Source organism: Colius striatus, chromosome 20 (genome assembly GCF_028858725.1).
Source record: "Colius striatus isolate bColStr4 chromosome 20, bColStr4.1.hap1, whole genome shotgun sequence".
Lineage (NCBI taxonomy): Eukaryota > Metazoa > Chordata > Aves > Coliiformes > Coliidae > Colius > Colius striatus.
The window spans coordinates 7,072,186-7,096,794 of record NC_084778.1 but is presented as its reverse complement, the minus strand read 5'-3'; the positions used below and the strand labels follow the sequence as shown (position 1 = coordinate 7,096,794).

At 48.5% G+C, this 24,609-nt stretch overlaps 3 protein-coding genes across 4 annotated transcripts; 1 reads left to right on the top strand and 2 right to left on the bottom strand.

Moving 5' to 3' along the window:
• Positions 1–3,497: 3,497 nt before the first annotated feature.
• Positions 3,498–6,296, bottom strand: ALKBH4 (alkB homolog 4, lysine demethylase). Its single transcript, XM_062012625.1, has 3 exons — positions 6,001–6,296; positions 5,025–5,222; positions 3,498–4,588 (listed from the first exon to the last, which is right to left on the bottom strand). The coding sequence occupies exons 1-3, from the start codon at positions 6,100–6,102 to the stop codon at positions 3,947–3,949; spliced, it is 942 nt and encodes a 313-aa protein (XP_061868609.1). The 5' UTR covers positions 6,103–6,296; the 3' UTR covers positions 3,498–3,946.
• Positions 6,025–22,216, top strand: LRWD1 (leucine rich repeats and WD repeat domain containing 1). 2 transcript variants are annotated; one of them, XM_062012624.1, is made up of 16 exons: positions 6,025–6,206; positions 8,659–8,805; positions 10,638–10,872; positions 11,536–11,655; positions 12,841–12,993; positions 13,707–13,847; positions 14,479–14,820; positions 15,415–15,541; positions 15,785–15,894; positions 16,354–16,561; positions 17,985–18,057; positions 18,156–18,296; positions 18,934–19,031; positions 19,592–19,753; positions 20,901–21,025; positions 21,833–22,216. In XM_062012624.1, the coding sequence occupies exons 2-16, from the start codon at positions 8,726–8,728 to the stop codon at positions 21,971–21,973; spliced, it is 2,256 nt and encodes a 751-aa protein (XP_061868608.1). In that variant the 5' UTR covers positions 6,025–6,206; positions 8,659–8,725; the 3' UTR covers positions 21,974–22,216. The 2 variants fall into 2 exon arrangements, with proteins under 2 accessions (XP_061868608.1, XP_061868607.1); XM_062012623.1 differs by lacking the exon at positions 6,025–6,206 and adding an exon at positions 6,627–6,922.
• On the bottom strand, positions 22,096–24,558 carry POLR2J (RNA polymerase II subunit J). Its single transcript, XM_010198669.2, has 4 exons — positions 24,448–24,558; positions 24,274–24,363; positions 23,866–24,040; positions 22,096–22,586 (listed from the first exon to the last, which is right to left on the bottom strand). The coding sequence occupies exons 1-4, from the start codon at positions 24,498–24,500 to the stop codon at positions 22,551–22,553; spliced, it is 354 nt and encodes a 117-aa protein (XP_010196971.2). The 5' UTR covers positions 24,501–24,558; the 3' UTR covers positions 22,096–22,550.
• Positions 24,559–24,609: the final 51 nt, after the last annotated feature.

The window sequence follows — 24,609 nt, the reverse complement described above, 5'->3', positions numbered from 1 at the left end:
CTGCTGTAGCTTTGTTATCTTTTAAATCTTGTTGCATCTATTTTTAAGACAGCTTCCTCTATAACTCCCCCCACACGCACAAGCAGCAACCTCCAGTTCAGAGCCCAGCATGGCTGGGCCAGCGTGGCTATTTTCTGATGAGCTGCTTTGCAGGTTGTTCTCTGTACCTGTTTCAAAGAAAGCAGTTTCAGTAATGACTGACTGGCTGAATACCCATGTGTACAACTGGGATTTTGCCTTCTGCCTGGGGTTGTAACAATGAGTGCAAAGTGCTAGGAGAAGAAAAAAAAATCAATCTCTGTATTTTAGCTTTGCTTCTTCTTGTTTTATCTCTGCATGAACAATATTTAATGTAGAACAACATATGTATCTCAGTCACTGTCCAGCTGTGTGAAACTGGATAAACTTGCTGGTTTACACTTCTCGGTGATTTCAGACTGATTTTTGAAGGCAGCTCAAGCTCTACAGTATCTGCTATGGGTTAACTTGGGGTTTGCCTTTTTTTGCTCAAAAAGCTTGGCCAGATATTATCCTTCTCCTTTTAAAATACACAAGTAGATAACAATTACATGTGCTTACTTTTAATGAAGGCCTGGTTCTTTGCATGTGTTTCACAAGTGCTAATCTTGGTTAAGGAGATAAACAGCTGGGGGAGGAATTCCTGTAATGTGGAGATCATTAGTTTGTCTTACATTAATAATACTAACATCGTGGCCAAAATTGCTTTTCATAGCTAATTAATTAAGACTAAAACCTCTATCCTTCTCTCAGATTTCTATACTTTGGAGTCCAAACCTCATGTTAATGTCCTGCAGTGCTGTGATTCTATCTTTTTAAAGAGAGAATGTAGAGGAAGTTTCAGAAAGTAACACAGAAGCAACGAGTGTGTAATTGCATTTTGATCTAAGATGATGCCCAAGAGGCTGTTTAACGGATGAAAGATGTCAAAAACATAAACATGGCAATGACTGTGTAGTGACTAGATTAAGTTTTGGACTTCCAAAACACCCAGACAAAGCCCTTGGGTTTTGGCTCAGTATTTAATGATTTCCATTTTTTCAAATATAAGATATCAACTAGGATGAGCTGGAATTTTCTGGCAGCTTCCCATATACTTCAAGGCAGAAAAATCCAGCTAACAAATGCAGAGCACAAAACGAACTGATACTGTGTATCTTGTTCTTGTGGCACTCTGATTCATCACAAGCCATCATCTCCTCTTGCTGTAGAGAGAATGAAACAGCAGGGACATGCACAGAGAGTATTTGAACAGGCTGAGAGCACAAGATAAATCTAAGAGGGAGTGTTGGAAATAAAGGCTAGGCATTAATGGAAATACCTGATTGCTGCTGTTTGAGCAAAGAGCAGGTTGCTGGAGAGGCTCAGCACTGGAAGGGTGATGAGGATTGTGAGCTCAGTGCTCTCTGCACACCCCCTGGGCAGCCTGGGTCAGGGCTCACTCACCTCGACACCAAAGGAGTTTCTCTTGTGTTTAAGTAGAACTTTTTGTGTTCCAGCTTTTGTCCATTAGCCCTTGTCCTGTCACTGGACACTACAGAAAAAACCTGTTGTCTCATCCTCCTGACACCCACCCTTCAGGTATTTCTAAGAGTTGTTGAGGCCCCCCACCCCAGCCTTTTTTTCTCCAGACTAAACAGCCCCAGTTCCCGCAGCCTTTTCTCATAAGAAAGATGCTCCAGTCTCCTCATCATCTCTGTAGCTCAGCACTGGCCTCTCTCCAGCATTTCCCTGTCCCTATTGAACTGGGGAGCCCAGAATTAGATACAGGACTCCAGATGAGGCCTCACCAGGGCAGAGTAGAGGGAGAGAAGAATCTCCCTTGACCTGCTGGCCACACTCTTCTTGATGCCCCATGCGATGACATTGGTCTTCTTGGCTGAGGGCACATTGCTAGCTCATGTTTAGTCTGTTAGCAACTAGATCTCCAGCAGGTCATACTGGTGCATGGGGTTGTTCCTCCCCAGGTGCTGGACTCTGCACTTGCCCTTGTTTAACCTCATGAGGTTCCTCTGTGCCCAACCCTCCCTGCCAGATCTCACCGACTGGCAGCACAGTCTCTGATGAATCAGCTAGTCCTCCCAGTTTGGTGGCATCAGGGAACTCGCTGAGGGGATGCTCAATCCCATCATCCAGGTCATTGATGAAGATGCTGAATGTGTTTTACATACTTGGCTAAACTGAAACTGGTTCATTGCAGCCACAAAGGAATGTGGTTGTATATGTTACTGACCAAAAATATCCTGATTCACCCAACTGATTTCTAGTAACTGTTTTGTTGGGTGAAGAGCTCCCTCCCCCTGCAGTGCCTGAAGCACAGGGCAGTGCCTATGTAACACCAGTGTGTTACTATCCAGTAAAACCCGTGCTTTGTGCCAAGGAAGCAGTGCTAGGGCAGGACACACTGCAGAGATCCTACTGAATAAGTGTGTTCCCTCCATTCCTTTCTGACCCAAACCAGGCACCGTCGTCACATGCTGGTTTATGGCTTGAATGGTTTTATGGTTTGAATGTTTTACAGTTGAATGGTTTGGATGACACATCTGTATTTATTAAAGGATCACACTTCCTTCCATGGCACAACTTCATCTTTTCCTGAGCAAACCTCTGTGCTCTTAGCAGACAGATGGCCTCAGATCAGCTTCTGTTACAAATGACTGCTTGAATCTTAGGTATGAGGCATGATTCAAACCTGACTGCTGGAGGTGCCAAGAAAATAAAATGATAGCTGCCAGTGTTGCAGTCTGTTGCCCAGCTAATTCCCCAAAATCAGACTCTTTCTACTGAGAGCTGACAGCAGGGTCCAGAGATGACAAATGATCAGAAAATAACACAGTCTGTGCAGGTCTTTGGTCTCAACACTGTCCAGACTGCCTCTGCAGAAGAGTCAGCACCGGCTCCCTGCAAATGCTGCTCTCTGGTCCCAGAAGATGTGGGTCACATGATATTTATCATGAATCCTCACCATTAGAACATAACTCTTCAGCAAAGGATAATTACTTTAATTAGTTCTCAGTGTGTTGTGCTGTCTGTGGAGAGGTGCTTGCTTCTGCTCCTCCCCTGGGGAGCTGATCTCTGAAGGGACCCCATTTGAGGAGAGTGAGCAGACAGTTGTGCCCCACAGCACAGCACAACAGCCAGCGCAGGGTGACAGGATGGGGTATGGGCCAGGAAAGGGCTAAAGCTGCTGCAGAGCCTGGGCTGAGTCTGTGCCAAGGGCAGTTTGATGCTCAGTTTAATGATGCTAAATTTCATTCTTGGATTCATGTCAGTATCTAAAAAACTGGCTATTTGCATTTTGTACTTTTGTTACAATGGACACAGCAGCTCATGGCTGACTTCCACGTAAAGCTCCCATTGCCAAGGAGAGCCTTTGAAGCCACAACAGCCCACCCTTTCCTGCACTCTCCTATTTTCTCCACTGGATTGAACTCACCTCTGCACACACCCTGTTCCTTACGCACACATCAGAAAGAAACTGAGCTGTACAAATTCTGAACTTTATTTTCCAGTTTCCTGGCAAAATGGGGGCTGTTTAGCCTAGAAAAGAGAAGAACAAGGAGGCACCTCATCAATGCCTATAAGTACCTAAAGGGTGGGTGTCAGGAGGCTGGGGGAACAGTTTTTTCTGTAGTGTCCAGGGACAGGAAAAGGGGTGATGGATCTGAGCTGGAACACAAAAAGTTCCACTTAATCATGAAGAAGAACTTATTTGGTGTTGAGGTGACGGAGCCCTGGCCCAGGCTGCCCAGGGAGGGTGTGGAGGCTCCTTCTCGGGAAGTTTCCAAACCCACCTGGACATGTTGCCCGTGATGGAGGGGAACCTGCTTTAGCAGGGGTTGGGCTGGAGCAGCTCTGCAGGGCCCTTCCAACGCCCCCATTCTGGGATTCTATTCTATGAAACACACTTCCAGCTTACTCTTGCTGATCACACCGGTCTTCCTTGAAAGGAAAGAGCTATTTCTAGCAGTTCTTTACCCAGTTCCTCATGCCTTCCTCCAGTGCCAAACTCTGCAGACAGCTCCCTGAAGGTGACACAGACCCGGCGCCGCTCGATGTGCTTGCGGTGAATGGCGTGTTTCCACTTGTACCGCGCGTCACCGTACAGCACCACCAGAGACCTCCGGGCTAAGGGAATGGCCACAGTCACATCTTTACCTGCAACACACCTTGGGGATAAAATGCAGTTGATTCCCTCTTCACCTGAATTTCTGCACTCTGGTGTCTGTGTGAGGGATCCAGGGGGACTTAGTTCCCTGTTTTCTTTACTGAAAGTGGGAAATAATTGGACAGTGTCCTCTGAGTCACAAGACATGGACAGCACGGTTTTGGAGAGCAGGTTGAGGCTAACCAGACGTTCTCCCCAGAGCCACCAGTCATCAAAATGTGGGTCAATGGCAGAACCTCTTTCTGGTGTGTAGTCCAGATTACATTGTTCAACAGGTAAGAAGCTGCCCAGTACAGAGCAAGCCTTCATCTGGGCCACAATCTTCTTACTGAAATGTGGCAAACCGGTGAAGCTGCCAGCCTTGAGCCTTTGTTTCTTGAAGTTCACCTTGGGTCCATAGTCCTGTTGGAAAAGAAGGGGGGAAACAGCTAGTGTTAAAGAAAATTCTAGGACAAGTCTTTTTGGAGAGGCTGTGACCCTTACAGGGCTGAGGGTTGAGACTTTTGGGTCCTCATGTCTTCCAGTGAGCTGCTCACCAGGCTGCAGAAGGACTCAGTGGAGTAACATGAATCTCTCAGGAATTAGATTCCTCATCCATAAAGCAGGAACAAAGCAGCCATCTCTGTCACTGGGTGACTGAACTTAACAGGACACATCCTGTTAAAACTAGCAGGAGAAGTTGACTTTAATTACAAGTAATTGTTGCATCTGATTTCATGGAAAAAAAAGCTTCCAAGGGAAAACATGTAATGAAACATGTAAATGTTCTGTGTTTTAACTGGAAACAGCTTTCCTTTTCCAGAGGGATCTAGGAACAAACATGCTTCTAAAGTCAAACCTGTTTCTTTCGGCCAGACTGTGATAGTTTCCAGTCATCTTGATCCATCAGTTCAACTATCTCAGATTCTTCATCTTCGCTAATGAACTCTTCCATCAGAAATACCCCTGGAAAAGGGAATGCCCAGCCAGCAAATTCTGAGTGCTCATTTCCTTTAGCCAGGCCTGTTGCTGGACAGTAAGTGAAATTATCTTCTCCCTGTGGAAATGGTACCAGAGAAGAAAAAACACGTGGGAAGAAACTTATCACAATAAGGTATTTGATGATTTACCTCTGCAACCTTGATGTTACAGCATGAAAAGTGTGTGTATAGGATCCTTGTAGACATGAGAAACTTTACAGGTGCTCTCGAGGAACAGCTCTTTTCTGCTTTTCTTTTAACAGCAGCATTACTGTGCTGCTCGTTTGAAAATGCTTTTTTTTCCCCCCAATAATGTCTTTATCCTGCAAAGGCGGAGAAGAACAGATGAACCTCAGCACCAAACGTGTAAGGGATTCATGGCTGGTATTCCTCAGGCTGGCCGTGGAGATACAGTTTGTCATATCAATAAATGTTGAATGAGGAAGGTTGATAAATAGTGCCAAGGCCAAAAGGCTAAGCTGTAGCCAACCTGTCTCGTCTTAATGTATGAAAGTCAGGTAAAGTCTGTCTCGCCTTTTCAGGCGGCCACGTGCATCTAACGTTCAGGCAGAGCCACGGGCGGCCAGACCACCCGGGACAGCGCTAGGGTCTCCACTTTGTCCCCAGCCGGGGGCCGGCACCTCGACGGGCTCTGGGGAGCCTGAGCCGGGGCTCGGCCCCGGTATGGGGAGGTTCCTTCGCCCCGTCCCGCGGCCGCTCGGCGCTAAGCCGTCCCCCACGCCCCAGCTCGGCCCCGGCCCGCCCGAGGGGGACACGGCAAGCGCCCCCCACTCCCCCTTCTCCCGCCGGCGCCGCCCCGCCGCCGGCCCCGCCCCGCCGCCCCCTCCCCGGTACCTGCGGGGGCGGAGCGGCCTGCGCGGGCCCCTCGCAGAGCAGGCAGGAGCGGATCCCTTTGCAGCCGCAGCCCGGCCCTTCGCCGCCGCTCGCCGCCTCCATCCCCGCCGGCCGCGCTGAGGATACGGCCACCCCTCCTCCCCCTTCTCCCTCCCCGTTTCCTCTCCCTCCTCCCCTCCTGCCGGCGCGGCCCGGCGCGCTTCCAGGTGAGGGCGCGGGGGGGACGGCGGGGCCGGGGCTGCGGCCGCGGCGGGGCGCGGGGTCTCGGCGCGAGGCCGGCCGGCCGGGCGGTGAGCGGGGGGGTGAGGGGTACGGACTCGTTCTCCCAGCAGCCTCCGCGGCACAGAGCAGCGGAGCGGGGCCCGGCTGCGCCGCGGGGGCTGCTGGGAACTGCAGTCCCGTCACCCTACGCACACACCGCGGGGGCGCCTCGGGCCGCGGCGCGGCCGGCCCTCAGCGCGGCCTCCGGCCAGCCCGCACCGCGCGGGGCGGCGTGAGGCGGTGCCGCGGCCCCGAGCCGCACCTGGCCGCCCCGGCCACGATCCGGGGTCGCGGTTCCTGCCCGCGGGCGGGGCCGCGGCCCGCGCCCAGCAGCCGGTGTCCCGCGGCCCGGGCACGGCCCCGAGGCTGCCGCGGCCTGGGCGGTCGCCGGGGCAGCGCGGCCGGCGGGAAGCTGCCCCGGGCAGGGCTGCGGGCCGGCGGCGTTGGCGTCCCCGGCAGAGCGGTGGCAGCGCGGCGGGCGTCGTGGAGCTGGCGGTGCCAGGCGCGGTGCGCTGCCCTCGGCTTAGGCCCGGCGGCGGTCCGGGCGCTGTGGGGCGGTTCGAACTCAACTCATTTTCAGCTGTGCAGCGTTGGTCTGGCCTGAATCGACGCCCTGCTGCAGGATTGCCGGCCCCGAGAGCTACTGTGGGGCAAGAGGAGGGTCAGTGGCTGTGTCTGGTGGCGATTCTGGTTTTAGGTTGGAACTGAGGAAGAACTTTTTCCCCGAGAGGGGTGTCAGCCCGTGTGCCAGGCTGCCCAGGGAGCTGCGGGAGTCCCCAGCACTGGAGCTATTGCAAAGCTGTGGAGCTGAGATGCTGAAGGCCATGGCTTAGTGGTGGGCTTGGCAGTGTGAGAGAAGGGCTTGGACTCCAGGAGCTTAAAGGGCTTTTCCAGCTGAAAGGGTGCTCTAATTCCCACTCAGGATGGAATGCGGTGTTCCTCAGACCCTCCGGTAGTTAAACGTGCCTCCTGCAGCTTCACCTGCGGTGTCGTGGCAGGGTCATGTTATGTCATGGTCGTTTCTGCAGCTCCTGTGGTTTCACAGCTAACACTGCTGTGTGTGATGTCTTGTTGTGGTCGAAAAAAAGGTGTAGGGAACATCCACAGTCATTGGTATCAAATTGTCTTATTGATACTTGAGCTTAGGATGGTGTATTAGCTTCAGCGGGTAAAGGCTTGGGTTTGGCTTTCAGTGATGGCTCTGTCATTTGGAGGATCAGATCCTGAATAGTTACTGCTGAAACTGTTTTTGAGGCTCAATGCTCTTTATCCTAGTGTGAAATAGTCCACTCATGAAGGATTGTCCTCCTTTACAGGTGTTAACAAAGCAATCCCTCATTGCTCATCAAAGCGAATGGCGCAGGTGCTGTGGGTGTGTTATGGGGCTGAAGTCAAGCCCAAGGTCAGCTCAGTGCCTCATGTCTTCTCATGGTTTACTGGAGTGGTGTTTAGGCAGTGGTGAGACGAACACAAAAAGACAGTAGCAAGCCTGGCCTTGGAGCTTTTTTCTCTTTTATTTCCCTCTCTTGGAATCTGTGTCAGAAAGAGTAGTAAGCTATGAACCAGTCATTTCATGAAGCTACTTTTGTCCTAACAGTGTTGTTATCCTAAATACCTGTGCAGGTACTGTCCTGTCCACAACTATGCATGAGAACAGAGTCACAGAATCTTAAGGGTTGGAAGGGACCTTGAGAAATCATCCAGTCCAACACCCCTGCCAGAGCAGAGCCAGCTAGAGTAGTTTACACAGGAACTCATCCAGGTGGGGTTTGAATGTCTCCAGGCTGTTAGTTGTCATTAACATACAGAATGCTGTTGATTTTTTTTCCTTTGAGGAAATGATGTTATTGATTGGGTGGATATTTACATTTCTGGTTATTAGTCCAATTTTCCAAAATTGTAGGGAATTTAGAAGCTGTCAGCCAAGAGTCTATCCATCTGGTCTGGTCAGGCCAGTGAGTTCACTGCCTCATTTCCTTGGGAGGAAGAGATTGTGGACAGGTGTATTTATTCTTACTGTTGCTGTTTATTTGAGAGCATGTCAGAGTCTTTGGAGCAGAGCCCTGTTGCTTGGGAGAAGGTACAGACAGGGAACTGCCAAGCTGTCATAATCCCAAGTTCCAGCACCCATGGACAGCTTTTTGTCTACAGCAAGTTAGTTGATTTAATAGCCAAGGGAGGTGCAGCTGTTGTTTTGGAGGTGGGTTGGGTTAGCCTGTTGGGAGCGTGTGCCCAGTGTAATAACAAGCTCTGATATTTTCATTTCAACTGTGTGTAAAGAAAAAGTGACTTCAAACACAGCAGCAAAATCAGTAGCCAACCCCATAGCTTGTCTTTTTTTCTCCTCTCTTGGAGGTAGTTGAAAGGGTTTCCTCTTATTCCTGTTTGTTTTACTAGGAAGGTTACAAGAAGACATCCTACAGCTGGCTGCTTAGAGATTCCAGCAGAGAAGTGGAGGTTAAAAATGTCCAAAATTACCACAGAACTCCTTTTGGAAAGAGCAGTTCCAAGATCTACGAGGCTCCGAAAGATCGAGACGCTGAAGTAAGTGCAGACAGGCCCGTGGAAAATTCCAGCTGAACTCAGCCTGGGCAATCCTCCTTTTTATCTTTCTTTCCCTAAGCATTTTTACTGAAAAAGGAGGAAGTATTACAAAGCGTGGGATGGGAGATGGCATTCTTGGTGCAAGATCAGTGGACAGTAGTGGAGCTGCACTCACTAGATAGGTTATCAGTGGTTATCTCTTCTTTTCATCATTTATATTGTATGTGTTCTATCACCTTCTTTATGTAAAACTGCTTAATGCTGGATCTTGATTTCCTAACCCTCTGATATACTCTAAAACATTTCTTTGCTAACACTTGCTCAATGTGAATGAGACAATCTCTCTGGCCTGGGTTTTAGAAGGCTTTAAAAATACTTCTGTCGTTCTTTGCCCTCTCTTTTCCTCTCCTTCCATCCCTTTCCATCTCCTCTAAATACAATTATGTTAGTACCTCAAACATTGCAGAGAGGAAGAATAAACTCTGACACGCTTCAAAACCACTAAAACCAGTTTTGTTGCTCAGATCTTTAACAGAGGTCATTGGAAATACATCTTTCGAAGTGTTTAATACCATGCAGTTTGCTCTTCCAGAACTGGTCAATCTGAGTGACTCAGCCAGTTTCTGGCTGGCACCTTTGTTGTTTTTGTTGCTGTTGTAAGAGGTTTGGGTTTCACATAGACTCTTTACAGTTATTTCTTTAGAAGTGCTAAAGTCATTGTTTTTAGAGAGAAACTCAGGAGTTGATCTAAAGAGTGGAGGCTGCAATAATGTGGGTAACACAGTGATGTTGAGGTGAAGCAATGGATTCCTGGAGTGTGGGTTTTTTCTGTACAGCTTTGTACCATGATTTTGAACGGTCATATTTCAAAGAATCCACTTGGGCAACACTGTGTTGAGTTTCTCCCCAAAATGCCACTCACCTGTGCAGCCAGCTGAATTCTGTTCAGCCTTTCTTTTGTGCTTTGACTGATTGGTTAGGCTTCTCAGGTGACAAGTGAAGAAGTGGTCTGGTTGCCTAATTTTATTCACCTTGTTCACAATTCATTTATATTCAAAAGGCTTTTTTTAACCTGTGATTAGAGATGAAGATTCTGTTTGTTAAAGGAACTCAGGCTTGTGTCTTCAAAAGACGTTGACTGTCAGGATTAGAAGCTCCCTTTGAAGCTCAGCTAAATGACATAATGAAATCTACATGACTGTTTCTAATATGTGGATTTCACTTTCTTGTAGAGGAGGGGTATTGTATTTTCCCCACTCACAAATGTTGTTCCACTTCCCCATTCAGGACAGAACGCCTCTGTTTTGGTGGCAGCCTTGGGACTTTGTTGGGTAAATCTCCATGTTTGCCATTGGAAGTTTTCTGCAGCAAAATTCACTGTAAAAGAAGGGAAAATCACTTTTTTGGGGGTAAAGTTAATCCTTTGGCACAGCTTGTTTTGTTGAAGGTACATTGCAAAGGAATAAAACATCAAAGTTCTTAGAGGTGTACTCATTCTTTTTTTTCTGCAAACAAAAACTTTTCCAGTAATTTACAGCATCCAGCTCTGTTACCCACAGGAGGTTTGTCTGGTTTGCGGGTTAATTGTAGTGCAAATACTTTTGTAGACTTGAGTCTCTGATGGGATCTGTTAGCTCAGACACATCTTTTCCATGTATGGGTGATTGTACTCTGGAATTCCATGGACAAGAAACCACAGGTTTGGCCACATACACCCAGTGAGTTGTGGTAGACTGAGAGGTGCCAACCAGGTAGGATGTTCCATCCTGTGAAAATGAGCGCTTGTTTTTCCAGTGAGCTGCAGAGAGTTGATGTTTTCTCTTGTTTTTCAGCCTGTCCAAGCTGCAGTTGAAGACTGGAGACTTAGACCCGCGTTTGTTTTCCCGTCTGAGGCACCTGCAGAAGCTGGATCTCTCTGATAATTTGCTGGACAGATTTCCCAACAGTCTAACCCTGCCTGACCTGCGTGTCCTAAACTGCAACAACAACAAACTGGAAGATGTAACTGCTCTGAAACAGTTCCCTCTGCTGGAGGAGCTAACCTACGAGAACAATGTGTGCTTGACAGTGAGTTACCTCCCATCTTTACAAGCTCAGCATTAAATGAGGGGGGAACAAACAGCACTTCTATCTGGTTCTTGTAAGTTGTCCTTAGAGAAGGATGTGGGCTTAACCTTGGTGATTAGTCTAGTTCAGGTTTTCTGACTTCTCCCACGACGCTCTGCTGACTGTACAGTTTCAGCACACCAAACTGATTTTACTTGTGCATCAGCCACCATCATCACCATCCTCAGGTGCTTCTTTGCTGTTGCATGCTGGCAGAAGTACACGTGTGGCTGGGTAAACTGGACTGGGGACCTGCTCTGCTCTGAGACACCTGATGTAGGCAGAGCAGGCCCTTTGGTACCAGATGTTCACTCCGATCCAAGGATGTGAGCAGAGTATTGGGGGGAGCCGATGAGCCTGGTGACACCACCACCACCTTGTGTTGGATGTCAGTACTGCCTGATTGTGGGGCAGGTCTTTGCAGTTGAAGATCCCACCTTATAGGAGAATGTGGATTTACAATTGAAAGGTCATATTCAAGTCGAAAATACTGAGAAGATTTTATGAAATGGCTTTTCCTGACTAAAATGTATTTTTCTCGTCTTTGCCTGTATGTTAATAAAGGACTAAAGCTAAAGCATGTATCATGTGTACAGCTTTGTAACTGTTGTCTTCTGTTTCTAGCTCAATGATGACTATAAAGTCATGTTTCTGTTGCAAAATCTTCGGCTGCTCAATGGCAAGAATATAACCAAACTGGCTAATCATGTGAGGCATGTCAATAGTCGTAAACTCACCAGCAAGGTAAGGTGGGGGATAGTTTCTTAATCTCTAAACACCTGAGAAGTAACTAAATACTGTGCTCAATTTAATGACCAGGTGGCAAGCAGGCATCAAATAGTTAACAGTAATTCTGGTGTGATCTGAGTGCAGCCCACAGTATGGGCCACGTGGTAAATGGCTTACTGCTGCTTCCTCTGGCCACTGCTTGCATTTGTTCTGCCTGTTGTGGGCAGCCACCTTCTGCCTTCAGTTTAAGTCATAGGAGCAGGGTCAACAAGGTCTGTGTCTGACCCTCTAGTTTTTCAGGTCACTCAGGATCACTAAAAAGCGGCTGCACCTTCCCATCTAATTTACATTACTATCCTGGCCACTCCTTGGGAGGGGAGCACAAAACCCAGCTCAGTATAATCTTGCTTTTTCCAGCCTGCACCAGAAACAAAGATTTGTTCTTTCTTCTTCATCTGTGCATGTTTGGAATGCTGTTGTCACACATTTCTGTACCTAGTTTATCTCCTGACAGATTGTCCTCACAAAACATGTTGTGATCTTGAGTAAAATTATTGTTCTATTATGAAAAAGAGGTTGGTTTGGAGTTCACTACTGCTCTTACCATTTGTGTTCCAGTTGATCTTGTTAACTCCCTCTGTGTAGCAGTGGTGGAGAAATCAGGTACCAAAGCCTGGGGTGGCTTTTTGTGCTACATGTTATCTGCATAATACCTTGTACCTCAAAGGGTCTTCGTGAGAGGCACCAACAGCTCATTTTGTGCTGGTATCTGTGCCTCAGATACCTTTCCCTGATGGTATTGATTTGTTCTTACTGCTGTGTCAGGATGTAAAATGTCTGTTGGTTCCAAATGCTCAGGGATGTATTGCCACCTGCCAGAAGCTCTCAAATGTTTCTGGTAGCATGACTGTGTATCTTCCCTCTTAGTAGCACACAGTGTACAAGGGACAAGAAATCAGGCATTGCTCTGGGTCTATGTTGATGGTATCTGCTTGGCCACACTTGAGCTTGGTTTAGGGGAACTGAGTTTCTTGTTAGCTGAAGTGAAGTTTGACCACTAATAAGTGGAAGCAGTACCATTGTGCAGTTGTCAGAACCTCAGGGTTGGCAGCTTGGTAAATACTTTCCCAAGTACTCTTGTGCTTTCCCACTCTGATTTTCTGTAGCATTCTGTTGAATAAGCTCACTCTTTCTGTCTAGGTTACTGCTCACTGGGAAAAATTCTTCCGTGACCAACTTCCTGAGAAATACACAGCTGAGCAAGTGCAGTCTGTCAAGAAGAAGTTCCTGCAGTCAGTAGAAACCAATGTGGTGTATGGCCCCAGCTCACTCAGTGAATTCACCCGCTGGCGGGTAGGTTACGCTGCACCACCCTTCCTTCTTCAGGCAGGACTCCACAGCCTGATCCAGAATGGATTTGGTTACACTGCTCTCTGGATTTGGGTTCAGGGTGTTGGGGCTCTTCCAGACAGGTGGTATCACTTGTCCTGGTTTTCTTCACTGCTCTTTTAAGCACTTAGAGTAGCATCAGGACTAAATGTGCACCAAGGTGAAATGACTGTCATTAAACATTGTTTATAAATTCGTAAGCAATAATGATGCTTGTACTAATTAACAAGACTGCAGTATCCTCAGTACTTAAGGATTTGCAAATGACTCTAATGGCAACCTTTAGCCTTGACGGAAGCCATATGAAAGGACAAAAGAGGATGACAGCACTGTAGTTCTACCCCTGGGGAAAAGATACCGTTTGGTTTGAATTCTGTGTGTGTACATGCAACTGAGGCGTCTGTCTCTCCTTGGTCTTATTCCATTGCTGTGCTGTTGTTTATGCAAATGTGTACTCTGGATGCCCAGGACAAAGTGAAGTTCTTGGGTCACTTAATGTCAGCAAAGGACTTGGCCTGTCCGCTGGGAACTCCTCCATCACTTATGAAATCCATGTAGAACAGTGGATGTAGCTTCTGACAACTCAAAGCAGCTCCTGGCATCACACATCAGAGTTTGACTGCTCTTGCTTTTTGTCTTCTTTTTTTTTTTAACATATGCACATATTTGCTTCTAAGGTGAAAATGATTGCAGAAGAGTTTCTGGCATGTTCACTAGGTCTGGAGTTAAACTCAGAACCTGAGTCAGAGGAAAAGATGGATGAAAATGAGGAAGAAAGTACAGAAAGCCCCAGGAAAGCTGCAGAGGATGAGGATCAGGTAGGTGATTTTTCCAGTTCAATTAACAATGTCCTTTTTATTTCTTAGGAATTCAGTAGCACTTGTCAGTTCACATTTGTGACCCTTTGGTAACCACAGAGGCAGTCTCAGGCTCCAGCCTGTATTCAACAGCTGAGGCTTGTTCTTCATGGCCAGATGAAGAACAATCTGGTCTAGCAATGTGAAGGCTGAGTTGCTCTCCAAGAGCAGAGAGCTTCTGTTCTCATAGAAGACCCAAAAGATTTCAGGAGTGTAGTCCTACTGACTCTTCTTTAAGGAAAGGATGTTTTTGATGAGAGAGTTGGGCTGACGCACGACCAGACTGTGATGGTGCTTGCCTTTGAAATGGCTGCAGGCTGAACCCCCTTGGTCCATGGGCCAGATTTGTTTTTCCACATCATGTATAAATCACAAGTAACTGGGACAAAGGAAGGGAGATGAAAATGAGGCTGGCTATGGGATTTTCATTAGCTTCTGCCTGTAGGAACTCTGCAGCTCTGGGCTGTCTGATTCTTGGAACCCAGTCTGTAACCTTGGGAGGGTACTTGCATTTGAGTAGTTAATATCTCTGACTTACAACGTCTTGGGGAAGGCAGAGACCTCCTGCAGAAACTGACAGCATGCCTTCTAGGTCACAGTAACACCCAGCAAGAGGAAAAGAAATAATTCAAAACCACACTCTGGAAACAAAAAATCCAAGACCCAGAGAAGCACCAAGGAGGAGGCTGAAGTTAATCCCAGAAAGTCCAGTCATGTGCAGGATGAACCAGCTCTCAGTAAAACAAAAGCATCGAACCAGCCAGCCAAAGAGGCAGCCCCTGAGCAGGGAGCTGATGAGACAGAAAAGAATGGAGAGAAGTTTTCCAAGGGGCAAAGCAACAGAAGATCCAGACAGCTGACAGAGGAGCAGAAAAACCAGGAGGAGGACAATGGAGTTATTAACTTGACCCCAGTGAAGAACTCCAAGGGCAAGGTATGTTCATCAGCCTGCTTGGGACTGGCTTTTGGCCTCTTGGTTTAGTGGGAGGACCTGCATTCATAGTTCATCAGAGCTCTGCACAGCTTGGAGCTCGTCATTGGCCAGATATATTGTGAGTTACGGTTTTTGTTTTGTTTTTGTTTTCTCTTGTTTTAAATCTCTCAGAGGCGTCAGGCAAGGCCCCCCAGGAGAGAGTGACTCCCCTGCAGGGGATGGATGGACCAGCGCTCTGAGGTGCTGCACTGAAAGCCTACTCTTAGAAATGGCACTGGCATGACTTGCTCTCAGGTCGAACTGATGGCTGCATGGGGGAAAGGTGTTTCCCCCTCAGCTCAGACCTGTGGGGATCTGAAGGGTTTTTCACGTTCCTCTTCATCAGGAAGTGGGGTTCAATGCTGGGGTCTTTTCTAAACAGTTGCCTGCTGCTTTAGGAGTCTTGAGCATTGGTGGCACCTCAGTCTCTCCTGTTCTCTGCTACAGAAGGACTGAAAACTACTTCCGTGTGTTCAGTAGAGGGTTCTGTCAAGGCAATCACAGGCAAACTGCTGTCAGGGGAATGAATTTCTAAATGTGGATGGTTTATTGTAGGAGGATGTCAGTGCAGAGCCATTGCATTTTCTTCAGTGTCACAGTAAAGGCAACAGCCGTGAGGATTTTAAAACGCAGCTCTGGTCCTGTGTCTTCGAGCCATTGCTAGACTGTGGAGCCAGGAAAGGTGAGCTCAAAAGAGGTTTGCAGGATTCCCAGAACCACCTGGCTCTGGAATCCCAGTGGACTCCATGCCTCAGACCCCTTGCTCCTTCAAGCTTTAGTCTCCATTGTCAGGGAGAGACTTGCTTACACTCTTGTTTGACTTTGAAAACAGGACAGTGAGAGAGCACCAGGCAGTGATAAGCTGCAGTCTTCATGTGTTATCTGGGAACCTGGGAACTTCTCACCTGCTCTTCTCATCTTTCAGATCCTGTTGTGAGCTCCTCCAGAACTGTGGCGACATGTGGAGGGGAATCTGTGTGTCTGATCGATTGTGAGACGGGGACGGTGCTGAAAAAGTACAAGGTGGCTACAGAGGTAGGTTGCAAGTGGGAAGAGTAAGAGTTGAGTGGAAATACCATGACCTGTTGTAATTACATACATGCATGCATAATATGTATATCACAGAGATTTTTTTAAAGGGTTTCAAGCAAGTCATAGGAGGATGACAATAGATAGTAAACATTCCTTGCTTATCCTTTTAGCCTAGTTTGGTTTGGGTTTTTTAATTAGTTTAAAAGATAAGTTTGCCTCTCTTCTCCTCACATAGGCACATGTGTGTACCCAGGCTGTTGAGACCACTCGATGGCATAGGGGATAACTGTCCTTTTGTGATAGTTTGTGTTCTTCTGAGGGTTGTTTTGGGATTCGATGCTCCGGCTTGAAGAGCTGTGTCATTTCACCTGAGCGGTTCTCATGATCCTTGTCTTATCTCTGAGCGAACAACATCCTGCTGGCTGTTCTCTTTCATGCTTTTCTTGGTTTCTTTCTCCCCAGGAGTTTTTCAGCGTGGCATGGACAACCCTCACAATGGTACTGAGCGACAGTCGCAAGAAATCTCATAATATCTTGGCAGCAGCTGGGAGGAGAGGGATCGTCAAACTGATCCACGTGGCAGCCGACTTCTGCTACGGGGAGATAAAGGCTCATAAGAAGCCCATTGCCACTGTCTGCTTCAGCCCAACTCGAGAAACTCACCTCTTCAGTAGGTGTCTGCCTCAGCATCCCTTTAGCTTTAGAACCCCTTGTAGCAAAGACTGAGCTTCCTTAAGGAGGGAAATGCTCACCTCCTCACGCATGTATGGGCATTACAGGGAGTCCTGTTAGTTTCACCTGGCAGTGACCTATAGGAGCTACCATTGTTTCAGCCTGGCTCTTCATCTGACATGCAGGAGTCCCTATTTCTCTCTCAGTAGCTCTAGAGGTGGCTGTCAGGCACAAGTTAGCCACAAAGGAGCCCAGGAGTAGATCCGTTCCGTAGGGATGAGTGAGAAGAATGTCAGCCAGGGCAGCCCCTGGGGCTCTCACCAGCCTGGCCACAGGGGCACTGCAGCCTCTAAGGGGCTGCTGGATTGCATTTCTTTTCCGGTGAGCAAAACTGTGTCACTAATTGTTTTAAACAAATGAAAATGGGGATTTTTTTAGTTCTGTGCCTCATCAGGAATGTTTATGGGGCTCCTGAAGTAGAAGAGAGGTTTGCCACAGCAGAGCCCATGCAGCTGAGGCTTAAGGAACTGGTAGGAAACAAACTGCCACTTTAGGAATTGCAGGTGCATTGTCAGGTCTGTGAAGTCAACTGTTACAGAGCCATTGAGACCACACCTGCACCCCACAACACATTCTTTGCCTACAATTACTCACATCCTGGAGTGGTTAGAGTGCTACATGAATCATTACAAGGGAAACTTTTTAACAACACGGGGCTCTATAGTGGGTACTTTGAGAGAAGCTCAAGAGTGCAAAAAAGCAAAGCTTAGGGGGATGGGGAGGTTGACAGCATGGACAGCAAGGCTGTTATAGTGCATGGAAAAATTTCTAGTAGCAAAGTCTTTGTGTGCCTGTTTGGAGACTGGACATGACCCCGCTCACTCTGAGTTTGAGAGATGCCTTCTGATCAGGACCCCAGCTGAGTAATCCACTGGGATTGTTTCTGCCATCAGTAGTTCAGCTCAGTGGCAAAAGGTTTTTCCCACTTTATACCAGTGCCTGACTTTCCCAGTGGGAGCTGCTGTGGATGCACACACAGACAGCTGTGGAGAGGTAGAATAAGGCGGCATCTGCCTGAGAGCAGAGATTGAAGCTGATCCTTTAGCTTCCACTAAAACCCACGACCAGAAACCTGAGCTGCAAGGGGCACTAATTAATGACTGTGAAGCCACACCTTAGTAATGGACACCACGAACCTCAGTGTTCTTTATCCTCTTAGAGCACAGGATAAGGCAGCAAATTACTGACGGGGTGTGTGTGAAGTGGTGTTGAGCTAGGAGCCTTGGTGACTGCTGCTGTGGCTCTCTGATGCCCCAGGCTGAGAGGGTTACAGCCTGTGACGCAGGTAGAATTGCCAGCTAGCATGAGAAGAGCCAGATGAGCAGTGGTGTCACTACCTGCTTCTCTTCTGTGTCCCACAGCTGCATCCTATGACAAGCGAATTGCACTCTGGGATATTGGGATTCCAGACTGTGACTACAGTTTCAATGCAAGGTAAAGGTTCAAAAACCAGATGTGGCCAGTCCAGGAGCCTGTAACTATCCCCTCGCAGCACCACTTAACTGTTTCTTCTCTTCTTTATTTTGTTTTAGCCAGCTGCTGGTGCTGGAAGTGTTCTCCATTCCCTTACGGCTTGCCCTGGTCCCCACCTGCCCTGAGCAGTACCTGCTGGCTGGCTGTGAAGGAGGCTGCTTTGTCTGGAATATAAAACTGGATAAGACCCAAAAAAGCAGGTGAGGCCTAAAGGTTGGAGGCATGCCTTTGCTTTCTGTAACAAGAAGAGGCTGTTGTAGCAATGGCTTTATTTCTGACTGAGATTTGGGCAAGAAAAGCAGCAAGGAGCCTACCAAACTTAACCAGCAAAACAATTAGTGCAATAATTAGCTAAAGGAGTGTTCAAAGCCGGCAGCCCTGAGCTGGTGGTGATGCTTCAGCCTACAGCAGTTGCAGGTTTGAAGGAAGGCTGATGTGTGTGTAATACAACCCCCTAAAATTTAAGGGCAGATCATCCTGCAGTAGTGTGAATTCTTGGAATGTATCCCAGTCTGGCAGCAAGGCCTGTCCTGATTCTGCTATGTGGGGTTACCCAGGAAACTGCTGGGAAAGAGGACAAGAAAGGAGCAACTGAAGTCATGCCCTGCTGCCATACAGTAATCCTGATGCCTACAGAAGCAAGTGAAGTAAAACAGGCCTTTTCAGCAAGCAGGCTCCTGCTAAGTTAGTAAATCCAGATGGCCAGAAGTCTAAATTTTAGTGGGCATTATCCGAGTTGGACAAGAGCCTCAGTAACACAGGGCCCCTCTGGGTCTGTACCTACGTGCCCTCCAGCACACTCAGGTCTTGAGTCATTGGCCCTTCTCTCTGCTCTAGGCCTTGTGAAGCTCTATTCCAGTTTCCTGATGAGGATGGAAGCATGACAACATCTCACAGGGTGGATGGTTTGGCTTTTCTGAATGATGATCTCATTGGTGAGTATAAACATAGTAGCCTAAGCCACACTAACAGACATCCCAAAGGCAGTGTGAGGAGCAGAGGGACTGGCTGGGGGAGTGACCACCTATTTAGATTTTGGGGGAGCTACGTGGAATGGTCTCCCAGGGTCAGGGTCTTTTATCTTTCCCTAAAATGTGAGCTAGAGGAGCAAACCCCTGTCTGAGCAGGACTGAAAAGGAGATGGACCCACCCCTGAGATCACGCTGAGCAGAGCAGTGCTAAGTGGAAGTGAGCAGAGCTCCTTTCTCCTCAAGGGCTGGTAGCCACAGTATCTTTTTGGAGAGGAATTGGAGGTTCCCACATCTGGGAGACTGCTTAAAGCATGGGATGGGATTTTCCAAATAGCTTATGCTGCAGTTCAGGAACATAAGCATGGGACTAAAACTGCCTTGGCAGCCTCCAGTTACCCTGAAATAAGGTAACGGAGGTGCCAACAGTTGCTGCTGTTCCACCATCTGGCTGGATCACCTTCAGCATCCTCTGTCTCAAGGCACATCCCTTCTCAGCCCCTGCCTTTCCCTTCTCTCTCCCTTAGTTTCCAAGAGCTCTAAACCAGGATGCATCAACTTATGGAGCTGGAGTCGGTCTTTTGACAGCAAGGGGAAAGGAAATCAGCGAACACTAGCAGCGGTTATTCTGGCTGAGCTGGAGTGGTCCACCACAGACATGTCCTACCTGACACTCAGCACCTGCCCAGGTGAGGCAGCAGCTGGGCTGAGCAGCCAGGCTGGGCCACTGCCCTGGGGCAGAGACAGCCACGTGCCTCAAGGCTGACTTGAAACTGGTGTGTGGAGCATCTTCCTTATGAGGAAAGGCTGTGGGACCTGGGCTGTTCAGTCTGGAGGAGACTGAGGGGGGATCTCATTCATATTTACAAATATCTCAATGGTGGGTGTCAGGAGGTTGGGGCAGTGACAGGACAAGGGGTGATGGGAAGAAGCTGGAACACAAAACATAAGGGAAAACTATTTCCCTGTTGAGGTGAGGGAGCCCTGGCCCAGGCTGCCCAGGGAGGGTGTGGAGGCTCCTTCGCGGGAGGTTTCCAAACCCACCTGGACATGTTCCTGTGCCCCTGCTTTAGCAGGGGGGTTGGACCTTTCAACCCCCACCATTCTGTGATTATGTGTGCTTCCCCCAGAGGAGCCTGCAGTTTGGGGAAAGGGCCTGGACCTTGGTCCCTGTCTGAGAGCTTGGGACTGGCCTCCCCTCTGCCAGCACCCACTGCCTGCAGCTCCAGCAGTGAAGTCCTAAAGGTTACAGCTGTGCTGTTTGCTGAGGGATGTGGTTTAGTTCTGCCCAGCTTGGCAGGGTGAGAGAAGGGGTTGTACTCCACGAGCCTAAAGGTCTTTTCCAACCGAAATGATTGGGTGTGAGGGGGAACAACTGATGCTTTACAGCAGTAACGTATAAAAGCCAGACCCCTTACAGTCTTCCTTGTACACATCTTCAAAGCACAAGACTTGGTCCTGTGGCTGTTCTGGATGATCCAAAGGAAGGGGGAGGAATGCCACACACCAGGCAGCTGGCTTTCAATATTAACAAGGAACAGACAAACCTTATCTGGTTGCTATATTCCAACCCCCTAAAGAAGTCTGCAGAAGTCAGAAGAGATCCCATTTATCACTGGGGTTTCTTTTTTTCCCCCTCTACTAGAGTAAGGTGGTTGATTATCTTAAATGAATTGAGTTTGTTCAGAACAAGGCAGATTAATGTATTTGTGCTGGAAAGAGCATTTTGCTGACATAGGGCAGTCCCCTGGGGATCCTACAGCACTGTCTGGAGCTCGGCTGTACAGCCACACGAGCTCTCAGTTCCACACCCAGCTTCTCCTTTTGGTCTTGCAGCAAAAGCCTACGTGTTCTGTGGGGATGAGAAGGGAAGCGTGTGGATGTATCACCTCTCAAACTACACCACTGCAGGGAGCTCTGCAAAGGGGAAGCGCTCAGACAGGAGGATCCCTCCCACACAGGTGGGTTTCATATTCCCTTTGGGGTGAGCTCTGAGCTTCCTCTCCACCCCACTGAAGCTGTCCCCAGTGTCCTGAGATAATTGACACCAAAATGTGCCTCGTGTTTCTCTCTACCCAACACCCACAAGCAATTCCAAGCAATCTCCAGAGCGTGACCATCTTCCAAATCTCACAAACCCCAGTGTGAGGGGAGGGAGGAGCTGGAAGGCAAGGCTGTTTGCTCCTGCCTTCTGCAGTGTGGCAGCTTTTCCTGGCAGAAGGAAAAGGCCCTGGGTAAAACCTGGTGGTTAAACTGGAGAGCCCAACAATACAAACACTCAGCCACCACCCTGGGATGGGCCGAGGGAAGAATGGCTGTTCCCAGGCTGAGGTGTCCACGGGAAAGGGCTCACCCCCTCCTCTGCTCCCAACACCTTTCTTTCTTTCCCTGGTCTTGGATGCTAGTCCTCCTTGGGGCAGTTCTTGCTCCCTTGCCTGAAGAAGACCCACCCCCCCCACTGGCTCTCACTCCAGTGTGCTCCTCAGCTCTCAGCATCTCTGGCTGGGACAAGACTGAGTGCTGTGTAAACTGGCCATCTTGCCCAGTCCCAGTGGTTTTCCCCTTTTCCTGGCTTCCCTCCCCTGCTCCCTTGGGAGTATCCCAGAGCCACCCCACCTCCATCAGACAAGGGAAGAGGCTTTTTGTTCAGGTAGGGAACCCAATTCCATGGAAACCCAAGCACCAAACCAGGCCTTGCAGTAACTGCTGACATCCCCCTTCAGAGGCAATCCCACCACTTCCCTACTCCAGCTCTCTTCTCCTTACAGATCCTGCAGTGGCCAGAGCTTCGAGCCAACGGGGAGCAGCTGCCTGAAGTCCTAGTAAACAACGTGGTCTCAGACCCCACGTTCACATACCTTGTTGTTCTGACCAGTGTGAACATAACAGCAATTTGGAAGAAGTCATAGTTCCTTGTAACAAAGAGTTTCATTCCCGTGCTTTGAAATAGTGCAGTATTAGTGACTGTTACCCATGTAACCATGGTGTTTTCTAGACCAGCTATCACATGCAAGAGAAGCAAAAACAAACAAAGAGGTAAGACTTTGTTAAACTCGTCAGGTCATTGTAAACATCCTGTTTCTTTCACTGTTTTCACAATTTGTGCATTTGTTTTATAGAAATGACACTTAATAAAACAAAATACCAGTTCAGTTGGTGGCAGTGCCTGGACTTCTTGGTCACCCAGCAGCTTCTCCTTCTACAAGTAAACTCACACTAAACTTGCCAACAAATATTTTCTTTAAGGCTCTGATTAATAAAGCAGATCTTGGTTTTAATGACTTATCCATCAAACCAAACACGACATTTCTCCTCTTGGAAAAAAATGCCTATTTAGTATAAAAAACCCAAACAAACTTGAATGTCGCTGCTGCTGTCAAAAATAAGTGGAGCAAGGAGAAAATATTGGCCAGAGATGGAGGTTTAAATACAGCTTTTGATCATTGTTCTGCCTCAGAAGTACAGGCCATGCTGAGGGGCACCCTTTTACTCGATTCCTTCTTGTTTGTCTTTAATAGCAACCTGTAAAACAAAAGGAAACACACATAGTAAGACAAGAACTGTTACAGAGCTGAAGGAGGTTTAATTTAAACAGTCCTACCAGACTTCTGTGAAACATAAGAACCATCAGTGGAAATCCCCACCCCATCCAGAAAAAGAAGACTTAAAATGAAAACACATTTATGAGTTGGTGCACGGCACAGGCACTGTCCTTTCATGGACACTCATCTTTGAGCTGAATCACCTTTTGCATCACAGAATCTCCGAATGGTGGGGGTTGGAACAGGCCTTCAGAACTCATCCTGCCCACCCCCCTACTAAAGCAGGTTCCCCTCCATCAGGGGCACAGGAACACATCCAAGTGGGTTTGGAAACCTCCCGAGAAGGAGCCTCCACACCCTCCCTGGGCAGCCTGGGCCAGGGCTCCCTCACCTCAGCACCAAAGGAGTTTCTCCTCATGTTTAAGTGGAACTTTTTTGTGCTCCAGCTTGTGCCCATCACCCCTTGTCCTGTCCCTGGACACTACAGGAAAAACTGTTATCCCCTGCTCCTGACACCCACCCTTGAGGTACTTTTGGGCAGATTTATGCTTAAAAAGTTAGTGACTAAATATAATTGCAAAGTCGAGCAAGAGTGGTGAGAAGTATTAAAAAACAACCCTCCCAAAATACTGTCCTGGTGTTCTGGCAGAAGTAAACAAACAAACAAAAATAATTTGAAAGAATAGAAAATGTTTTTTGTACACTACTAAGAAAAATCACTGCCAGTCATCTAGGGAATTCCAGAGCACCCCCTGAACCCATGCTGAGCACACAAATCACCCCTCAGAGCAGCCAGGCTCTACTGTGCTTTGACAGGGGACAAGAGGAAATAGCTTCAAATTGCCCCAGAGGAGGTTGAGATTGGAGCTGAGGAAGAACTTTTTCCTTGAGAGGGTTATCAGCCCCTGTGCCAGGCTGCCCAGGGAGGTGGGGGAGTGCCCAGCCCTAGAGCTATTGCAAAGCCGTGGAGCTGAGGTGCTGAGGGCCAGGGTTTAGTGGTGGGCTTGGCAGTGTGAGGGGAGGGTGTGCACTCTATAAGCTTAAAGTTCTTTTCCAACCATAATGATTCTCTGATTCTCTGACAGGAGCAGAATGTGAGGATGCTGCACAGCTTTGAGGTATTTATGGACCTAAAATAGCAGCTCCAAGACACGCTACTCTTCCTTTTGCTTCACTTTTAATTGTAAGGAGCACAAATAGAAAATAAATTAACAAAGCAAGAAAATAAGAGGGGAAAAAAAGAAAAGAGAAATGCTCACCCTGAACCTCTCCTCCAGGAGGGAAAGCTCACTGATCAGATCCGTGATGGCGTTGGTGAAAGCTTCCTGAGGGCTGTAATCGGGGGTCGTTTGGACACGGATGATGATTTTGTGTTCCAGTGGGTGTGGGACCTTATACCCTGCAAATAACACCTGGGGGTCTTTCAGTAACTGCCTGCAATGGGAAAGCAGCAGTGAACAACCGATACAAACGTTTTCTGTGCCCCGTGTTTCTGCTGGGCTTTTCAAAACATGTTTGAGGGGGCCACTCCCTCACCTGTAAAGGCAGAACCGCTTTGCCCAGCCCCACCGGCACCAACCTCACCGTGACCACGCTTTCTGAGGTAAAGAAACAGCCTCGATCCCACCCCTAAAACCGACTCTTGACTCCGTCCCCGCTTTGCTCACGACTTGATGATGTTCCCCAGCGTGTGGTCCTCCTTGTTGATGGTGAACAGACAGGCGTTGGGCACCTTCGTGTCCTTGTTGATGGCGATCCTGAGGGGGACGCAGGACGGGTCGTTACCTCAACGGCTGAGGGGGACCCACGGCCAAACCTTCCCCTTCCCCGCTGACACTTACTTCTTCTCGCCCTCAAACAGGAGGAAGGACTCGAAGGCCGGAGGCGCGTTCATCCCGCCGCCGTCTTCCTCGCCGCCGTTGCCAAGGCGCCCGCGTCACGTCACTTCCGCCCTGTTCCCGCCGGGGCGGCCATAGCGCCCCCACGCGGTGCGGAGGACCCGG

Bases quoted from the DNA above. Each gene is read 5' to 3' on its own strand.
- ALKBH4 (XM_062012625.1), bottom strand. From the start codon at position 6,102: ATGGAGGCGGCGAGCGGCGGCGAAGGGCCGGGCTGCGGCTGCAAAGGG. The intron at 5,223-6,000 runs GTACCGGGGAGG...CCATTTCCACAG, and splicing joins AGGCCGCTCCGCCCCCGCAG to GGAGAAGATAATTTCACTTA. The intron at 4,589-5,024 runs GTTTGACTTTAG...CTTTTCCAACAG, and splicing joins AGTCTGGCCGAAAGAAACAG to GACTATGGACCCAAGGTGAA.
- LRWD1 (XM_062012624.1), top strand. From the start codon at position 8,726: ATGTCCAAAATTACCACAGAACTCCTTTTGGAAAGAGCAGTTCCAAGA. The intron at 15,542-15,784 runs GTGAGCTCAAAA...CTCATCTTTCAG, and splicing joins AGACTGTGGAGCCAGGAAAG to ATCCTGTTGTGAGCTCCTCC. The intron at 18,058-18,155 runs GTAAAGGTTCAA...ATTTTGTTTTAG, and splicing joins GACTACAGTTTCAATGCAAG to CCAGCTGCTGGTGCTGGAAG.
- POLR2J (XM_010198669.2), bottom strand. From the start codon at position 24,500: ATGAACGCGCCTCCGGCCTTCGAGTCCTTCCTCCTGTTTGAGGGCGAG. The intron at 24,364-24,447 runs GTAAGTGTCAGC...CGTCCCCCTCAG, and splicing joins CTGTTTGAGGGCGAGAAGAA to GATCGCCATCAACAAGGACA. The intron at 22,587-23,865 runs GTGAGCATTTCT...TTTGTTTTACAG, and splicing joins TCCTGGAGGAGAGGTTCAGG to GTTGCTATTAAAGACAAACA.